The 8,847-nt window shown below is 47.0% G+C and overlaps 1 protein-coding gene across 1 annotated transcript; it reads left to right on the top strand.

Moving 5' to 3' along the window:
- Positions 1-4,181: 4,181 nt before the first annotated feature.
- On the top strand, positions 4,182-8,642 carry c1ql1l2 (complement component 1, q subcomponent-like 1-like 2). The gene is made up of 2 exons (XM_073071855.1): positions 4,182-4,899; positions 7,673-8,642. The coding sequence occupies exons 1-2, from the start codon at positions 4,315-4,317 to the stop codon at positions 7,850-7,852; spliced, it is 765 nt and encodes a 254-aa protein (XP_072927956.1). The 5' UTR covers positions 4,182-4,314; the 3' UTR covers positions 7,853-8,642.
- Positions 8,643-8,847: the final 205 nt, after the last annotated feature.

The following is an 8,847-nucleotide window of genomic DNA, read 5'->3' as shown; positions in this document are numbered from 1 at the left end:
TTCTAGTACATCCTCAGTTCCTTACATTCCTCACTGACCCTATATCCATGAGACCTCAAGCTCTGGAATTCCCTCCAGAAATTCTCCGACCACTTGCTCCTTCCTTAAGCAAGTTTGTGATCATTTATCCTTATGTTTCATTTTGACCTGGCACAAATTTTATTTGATAGCATCTCTGTAAATGATTTACAATGTTAAAGGTGCTATGTAAATGGGTGTAGTTGTCACTGAATTCTGCCTTGCCATTCTCTGACTATTATTTATTGAGTTTTATTGCTACTCAGTAACATACAGGAATATCAAACATGATATTCTATCTATTGTATCTAGCTACAGCACGATCTTTTAAAAGGGTTAATAAAGTGTGCTTTAGATGTGGGAAAGTGGGATGAACTTTCAGGGTGTTATTGGAAACTCCCGTGAGGATGAAAATCTATGCGGTGTGCGTGTGTGAACTTTTCATCCCTGAGGTAAAACTTCCTCCACGAAATCACCTCAAATCATTTGAGTATCTTGTTTCAGCACAGACAAGTCAAATATTGGCATAGGATTCAGTGTTGTGTACTTGAGCTAGCATTGAGAATTAGGTGAGAATCACAGCGCTTCAGCCCATCTTTACAATGGGATGATAGAATGGCGCACTGCAGTGGCCATGGAAGCACTTTGCAGAAGGTATTCAGTAAGTAGTACAGACCTGCTCCTCCAGAATATTTCACCACCTCGAGGGAATTGCTTTGTTTTCGAAAATTGTAGCTTGGATAAGCCAGGACAAATAGCCTTCAGAGTGAAAACTTGCTTCTGTTCCTCACTCCGCTGATACTGCCTTACCTGATGAATATTTCCAGTACTTCTCTGCTAGACCAAAGTTCAAATCTCAAAGTAAATTTTTTATCGAAGTACATATACTGCATGTCACCATATACAACAAGCCTGAGATTAATTTTCTTGTGGCCATTCACAGAAAATACAAGAAACACAATAGAATCAATGAAAGGCACACCCAATCAATGTGCAAAAGACAACAAACTGTGCAAATATAAAAAGATAATAACAATAAGAGAATAGCAGAAATCTTTCATGTTGTTATCTTGACTACCAAAAAGCATTTGATTCTGTCTCACATTCATGGTTAATAGAAGCTCTTAATATATATGTACTACACCCAATATTTTTGAATTTCCTACAAAACCCGATGAAGCATTGTCATACTGTAATCACCCAATGTATTAACATCCAAAAAAGAACAACCACTGTTATCAAAATAAATGAGGCATTTTGCAGGGCGATTCTTTAATCCCACTATGGTTTTATGTAGTTTTAAACCCGCTCTCTAATTTACTGAATCAGATGAAAATTGGGTATAAAATCAAGAGAAAACCAAATGAATTATAGCATGACACAGCTTCTATACATGGACAATTTGAAATTATACACTCCTTCATCAGTAAAGCTAAAACAATTAATTCAAATAGTAGAACTATTTTCTAAAGACATGAGCATGAACTGGATAAATACAGAACATTAAACGTAAAGAAAGGTGCAATAGAGCTAGTAGAATACAAAGCAGAGCAGCAGGATACAACACAACCGACGGATGAATATGGAACACGTAAGTATCTTGGGATATCAGCAAGCAAAGAAAATAGATCATAGTGTGATAAAGGGAAAACCTTTTGACCGAATTTACTTCAAGACTTAAGAAAATTTACCAAACGGAGCTCAATAGTAAAAATATATCAAAGCCAATAAACACTTTCACTATACCCATATTAATGTGTTCTTTTGGTATAATATCTTGGTCTGAAACTGAGCTGGAAAATTTACAAAGTATAATAAGAACTGATATTTTATATATTACAAAACACTATGCACAGTCAAACACACTTAGATTAACACTACCTCGGACAGAAGGAGGAAGAGGAATAACAGACATTGAAAATTTACACAACAGTCAGATAAAACTTCTGAGGATATATTTTCATTATTGAAACCAGTATTCAGCACTCCATGTGAACATATGCAATTCTGATGAGAAGTACACTCTGCTAAACTTAAATGAAAACACAGCCCAGAAAAGTGAAGAATTTATCGCCATAGAAGAAAAAGTTAACCGATGGAAGAGCATGACCCTCCATGGAAGACATCCCCACGATTTGAGCAGACTAGATGTCAGCAAGGAAGCATCGAACACCTCAAAGTTGGAGACCTCTTCCCATAAACAAAGGGGTTCCTTGTGGCAATACAGGACCAGGTGGTTAAAACACAAAAAATATCAAAAATACATAATAAATGACCAACAAATTCAAGACAATACATGCAGAAAATGCCGAGAAACCAGAAACAATCCAACACATTACAGAATCCTGTAGCAGTTTAACTCAATCTGATTACTTAAACAGACACAATCAAGAGGCAAACATCATTCACCAAAACCTTGCTTTAAAATACAGACTCATAATAGACACCAAACCTTGCTATAAATACAATCTTGATCCTGTTTTAGAGTCAGAGTCCCACAAATTATGTTACAGTTCACCCATTATTACAGATAGGACAATCCATAATAACTGTCCAGATATAACAATACAGGATAAACAAGAACAACTTATTTCATTGATATCGTCATACCAAGCACACTTAACATACAAAAATCAATAAGTGAAAAACACCAGAACTATGCTGAATTAGAAGAGGAAATTGAAAGATTATGGAACATGAAGAGGGTATACATTGTCTCAACAGTAATATCTACAAATGGTATCATCACAAAGTCACTACACAATTAAACAATTAGGCCTACACAGCAATACTTACATAAATCTCCAGAAAGCTACAATTCTAAACACCACTAGAATTGCCCAAAAGTTCCTAGCAATTGAGAAATGACTGTGCTTGGCTATACCTGTACCGCAGGTTTTACCAGCTTGAGCTGAGAAAAAAAATAAAATACAACAATAATAAATAAATGAACAATAAATATCAATAACATTGTATGAAGAATTCTTGAAAGTAAGTCCATAGGTTGTGAGAACAGTTCAGTGATAGGGCGAGTGAAGTAGAGTGACGTTATCCCCTCTGGTTCAAGAGCCTGATGACTGAGGGGGCAATAACTGTTCCTGAACCTGGTGGTGTGGGTCCTGAGGCTCCTGTACCACCTTCCTGGTGGCAGTTGCAAAAAGAAAGCATATCCTGGGTGGAACTTCATAGAAGTTTGTCAAAGTTTTGGATGACATGCCGAATCTTCACAAACTTCTGATAAAGTAGAGGCGCTTCAAAGAAAGTAGAATGCGGCACCGGAGGAGGTTAAATGGAAACCTAAGGATTATGGAGAGCCTGAGAAGAAATAAACAGCAAGGACCTCTTTCCATTAGCAGAGGGTCGAAAACGAGGGCTATAAAGTAAATGTAGGGAGTGGAGGTGAGAGGGGAGTGTGACAGGAACTCACTGCCTGAGCAGTGGGAGAAGCAGAGACTTTCCCCTCAATTAAATCCTACTTGGATGTGTACCTGAAGAGACTTGGCTTACCACGTGGGAAGCTGAGGCTAGAGAGACCTCTGATCAGCACAGACTTGATGGGCCGAATGCCTTTTCTGCCGTACTTTTTTTCCACCCTAGTGAAGTGTTGCCAAACATCACCAGCCACAATCTCGGTGCCAAAACAACTCCAGTGATCGGAAAATGCTGGGCTCTGTGGAAGGGACCTTGATCTTCTCATCCACAGGAGTTACAAGACCCGCTAAATGTTCCCTGCGCTCTCTGTCTGCCTCTGTCATTTCCCTAAGATCCCTAATCAGCGTGAATACTCTCTCTCTCTCTCTCTCTCTCTCTCTCTCTCTCTCTCTCTCTCTCTCTCTCTCTCTCTCTCTCTCTCTCTCTCTCCCCTCTCTCTCTCTGTTTTTCTCCCTTTCTCCCTCTCTCTCTCCCCCCCACCTCTCTGTCTCTCTCTCTCCCTCCCTCTCGCTCTCTCTCTCCCTCTCTCTCTGTCTTTCTCCCTATCTTGCTCTGATTGCTCTGCACACGCAGGCTGGTGTCTGCAGACCGGTGCCTGGGTCAGACTGCAAGCCCTGGGCTGGGCAACATTGCAGCCAGCGTTCATTTGCAATCGCGGCCAGCCCGGGGCACTGGTGTTTGTGGTATATAAGAGACACGGAGCGTCGCTCCCACTCACATCCTGCTGCCTCTCACACTTTCTCTCTCCGCCCCAGCGCCACCTCAACCAGCAAGATTTCGCCCGCCAGGAGACCGGGCGAGAGATCCCAGCCCGACTTCCACCTCGGCCGTAAGTCGCTGGTGGCGGCGGCAGTCGGGGTGGCAATGGTGTTGATCCTGGTCATTGTCATCCCGGTGCTGGTCAGCTGGCTGGGTACGGCTGCCCACTACCAGATGCTGGGCACCTGCCGCATGGTGTGCGAGCCCTACCTGGGCAGTAGCCCAAGCATCAGCCCCGGTCTCGAAGCGCTGAGCGAGCAGCAGCACCTGGCGCCTCCCTCTACCCTGCTCCAGGGAGCTCCGGGTAAACCGGGACGTCCCGGCAAACCAGGGGCGCCGGGGCCACCAGGAGAGCCGGGACCCCCGGGCCCGAGGGGGCCAGCGGGAGAGAAGGGGGAGGCGGGAAAGCCGGGGCTACCCGGTGTCCCAGGGGCCGGTCCGGATGCTATCAGCGCCGCCACCTACAGCACCGTGCCCCGGGTGGCGTTCTATGCCGGCCTGAAAAACCCGCACGAGGGATACGAGATCCTCAAATTCGACGACGTGGTGACCAACCTGGGCAATCACTACGACGGCTCCAGTGGCAAGTTCACCTGCTCCATCCCCGGCACCTACTTCTTCACCTACCACGTCCTAATGCGAGGCGGCGACGGCACCAGCATGTGGGCAGATCTCTGCAAGAACGGACAGGTGAGTGGGTACCGGGCAATGGGGTACCGGGCACCGTATAATGGGCAACGGGCATTTGGTCTCTGGGCATTGGGCACTGAGCAACGGGCAAAGGGTCTCAGTGCACCAGGCAGTGGACAATGGAACTCTGGGTTCCGTAAAACGGATCTCCGGGCATTGGTCACTGAGCAAGCAGGAATGGGACTCCAGACAACTGAGATCTAGGTCCCGCTGGAGAATCAGACTCAGGAACAGGTTTAATATCACTGGTATATGTCGTGAAATTTGCTGTTTTACGGCAGAGGTACATTGCATAAAAACTGCGGAATATAATAAGAAGAATATATAAAACGAATATTAATTTTAATTAAATTAGCAGTGCAAGAAGAGAGGGGGAAATAGTGAGGTGGTGTTTCTGGTTTCAATATCTTTTCAGAAATCTGATGGCAGAGGGGAAGAAACTTCCTAAAACGTGAGCGTTCGTCTTCAGGTTTCTGTACCTCCCTTTGATGGTAGCAATGAGAAGGGGGTATATCCTGGGTAATAGGCGTCCTTAATGATGGATACCGTCTTTTGAAGGTAGCAGGGGGGTAGTAAGTGTATATGAGCGACAACGGGTTTAGCGTGTCAAAGGAAGGAGAAGGGGAGGATTTGGAAACGGGGTGGAGAGTAAATGAAGAGGAGAATGGGGAGAAGGGCGGGGAGTGGGATAGAGAGAAGGGGAGAGTGGGTAAGTGTTTGGAGTCGGAGAGCGGCCGCAGTGGGAACTGCTGAAGCAACCTCTCAGTGGGACTCTTCCCCTCCACCCTCCCCGTCTCCTCTTCGCTCTATTCCTTTCCTGCCCAATCTCACCTTTCCCCCACTTCTCTCATTACCACCGAAGGCGGGTCGAGGTGACCACCGTCTTTCCCGGACCCGGTGCGGATAGCGGGACATTGGCTCCCAATTTTCCTCAGTCCTTCGCTCCCTCCCACTCCTCTTAGGGCAGCCGCAATCTCAGTCGCATTATCGCTCCACCCCCCCCTCCCCACCCCACCGCTCCGGACCCACCCCATCTCTGGCCCAATTCCCCGACTGGCCTGCGGTGTTTTGTTCGTTTCGAGGGGTGGGCGTAATTCAAGCCAAAACAGAAATTTTGCAAACACTCAGTCAGTCGGGCAGCGTCTGTGAAGGGTGAAACTAGTCAAAGATTCCGGTCGAAGACCCTTCATAGGAACTGTCTGGCTACGTTCTTCCAGCATTTCTGTTCTTGTTGGAGATTCTGGCTTATTTTCCCTTTATCCTTCACTTGCCGTCTGTTTGAGAGTTCCTAAACATTTCCGAATTTTCCACGTTTGCCGCCTTTTCCCCGTCTCTACAATCGATTTTGCTGTCGACACAAAGGTTGGGGTGTTGTGAATAGTGTGGAGGGCTGTCAGAGGTTACAGTGGGACATTGATAGGATGTAAAACTGGGCTGAGAAGTGGCAGATGGAGTTCAACCCAGATAAGTGTGAAGTGGTTCATTTTGGTAGGTCAAATATGATGGCAGAATATAGTATAAATGGTAAAACTCTTGGCAGTGTGGAGAATTAGAGGGATCTTGGGGTCCGAGTCCATAGGACACTCAAAGCTGCTACGCAGATTGACTCTGTAGTTAAGAAGGCATACGGTGTATTGGCCTTCATCAATCGTGGAAATGAGTTCAAGAGCTGAAAGGTAATGTTGCAGCTATATAGGACCCTGGTCAGACCCCACTTGGAGTACTGTGCTCAGTTCTGGTCGCCTCACTACAGGAAGGATGTGGAAGCCATAGAAAGGGTGCAGAGGAGATTTACAAGGATATTGACTGGATTGGGGAGCATGCCTTATGAGAATAGGTTGAGTGAACTCGGCCTTTTCTCCTTGGAGCGAAGGAGGATGAGAGGTGACCTGATAGAGGTGTATAAGATGATGAGAGGACACAGGTTTAAGGTGCTGGGGAGTAGGTACAGAGGAGATGTCAGGAGTAAGTTTTTTACACAGAGAGTGGTGAGTGCGTGGAATGGGCTGCTGGTGACGGTGGTGAAGGCGGATACGGTAGGGTCTTTAAAGAGACTCCTGGATAGGTACATGGAGCTTAGAAAAATAGAGGACTATGGGTAACCCTCGGTAATTTCTAAGGTAAGGACATGTTCAGCACAGCCTTGTGGGCCGAAGGGCCTGTATTGTGCTGTGGGTTTTCTATGTTACTATTAGTCCCCCCCCCCCCCCCTGTTATCCACCGGCCTCACCAAAAGCCCATGTCCCCGTGTCCCCAAGTCTCTTCCTCTCCTCCCCCTCCTATCTTTTCCTTCCCTATCGCTCTGTGTTTTGTTTTCTGCATCGTTTCGCGTATACTTCCAGATTCCCCTGAGGCACAACCGACTTGAGCTGGACTGAGCCTCACATCTCCCGGAGAGGGTCTGACACCCGCAGCCGCGGCTCAGTCACGGGCAGGGGTAGCAGGCGCTCGGCACCCGCTCTGTCAACCCCCAAAGCCAGAGAGAGTTGTCCCGACCCTTTCAACATCCCTGCACGGGACAACTCTCCCACCTCTACACCCCTCTGGTTAATTCTGCACACTGCCTTACCCGCATCCCCACTGTTCTATTCACCACCCCACCTGCGCTCGTTGCGGCTCCCTTCTCATCAATTTCCTCATTGTCTCGTCTTCCATCGAACACTCTCTTAACTCCTCTCGCACTCCGAACTATCCCATACTGCTGTCGCCAGCCGGGTTGTGAGTCCCTCCTCGCTGCCTGGGCCGTTCTTGCTGTAACTCTGCTTCTCACCAGGTCCGCTCCAGTGCAATCGCCCAGGACGCCGACCAGAACTACGACTACGCCAGTAACAGCGTCATTCTCCACTTGGACGCGGGGGATGAAGTTTACATCAAGCTGGACGGTGGCAAAGCACACGGAGGCAACAACAACAAGTACAGCACCTTCTCGGGATTTATAATTTACACCGACTGAAGCGGCAGCTCCTGTAAACAGGATCCGCTCCACTTCGAAGTCCCGTCTGGGTGCAATCACTGGAACGGGGCAGCGTTTCCCAGCCGGGACCGCGCCTCACTAACTCTTATAGTCTGTTAAGGATATTTATCTGCAAAAATTGATTAGTGTCCGAGGGCCGAGCAGCAGTATTCCTGCGGCCGGCCGTTTTCCTGAAGTTTTCTGGCGGTGACGTTTGATTCGGATCTTTCTCAGCTTGGTACCTGTTCCTCAATAGATATCAGCTCAAGCAGATTGAGTCGGCCACTTGTCCTTTCATCAATAACTTCTAAACCATCAGCAGCCCTGAGACTGGACTGGAAACTCCATTCCGGACACATAGAGAGGACAGAAGCCCCTTGGCTTCTGGGTGGGGGTAGGCAGCGAATATACGCATCTGACCCTCTGTAATGTGACGTTTTCGTATAAACTGAGAGCATTAAGTGTTTCGTTTGACGCAGTGTTCCATCCGTGGGCGAACGGTATCAACTTGGCATCCAGTTTGCCGGGGTGAGGGGTCTGTCAGTTGGACAAATGAAGCCCATGTGAGCAGCACATTGCAGCGAGCCAGAGACAGTGCTGTCCGCTGGGCTTGTACATAACTACACCAGACACAAATTAAGTTTTATCTTGCCCCTGGACAAACCAAATGGACCGGAGATTCTAAACTTTAGCCCCTGTCCGTCCCTCCTGTCACTATGTTCCCTCAGAAGGACACGTGTATTCTTTTCAGGCAAACCCATACGCCCCGTTGCCCAGACTGTTTCTTGCGTGAGATGTGGGAACTTTGGGAGACCGCCGGTCTCCCAGATAACTACATCTGCACGAAGTGCATCGAACTGCAGCTCCGATTCCTTGACACGGTCTCTAAGGAGATACAGTTCTAAGGAGTTAAGGAACTGGAGCTGCAGCTCGATGACCTTCACTTCATTCGGGAGAATAACGAGGCGATAGGAGCAACAGTCACCCCGAAGTTT

The sequence above is a fragment of the Hemitrygon akajei genome, chromosome 18 (assembly GCF_048418815.1).
Source record: "Hemitrygon akajei chromosome 18, sHemAka1.3, whole genome shotgun sequence".
Lineage (NCBI taxonomy): Eukaryota > Metazoa > Chordata > Chondrichthyes > Myliobatiformes > Dasyatidae > Hemitrygon > Hemitrygon akajei.
This window is presented reverse-complemented; position numbering and strand designations above follow the sequence as displayed.

Coding starts and splice junctions, on each gene's coding strand:
- c1ql1l2 (XM_073071855.1), top strand. CDS start 4,315: ATGGTGTTGATCCTGGTCATTGTCATCCCGGTGCTGGTCAGCTGGCTG. Junction 4,900..7,672: donor ATCTCTGCAAGAACGGACAG/GTGAGTGGGTAC, acceptor GCTTCTCACCAG/GTCCGCTCCAGTGCAATCGC.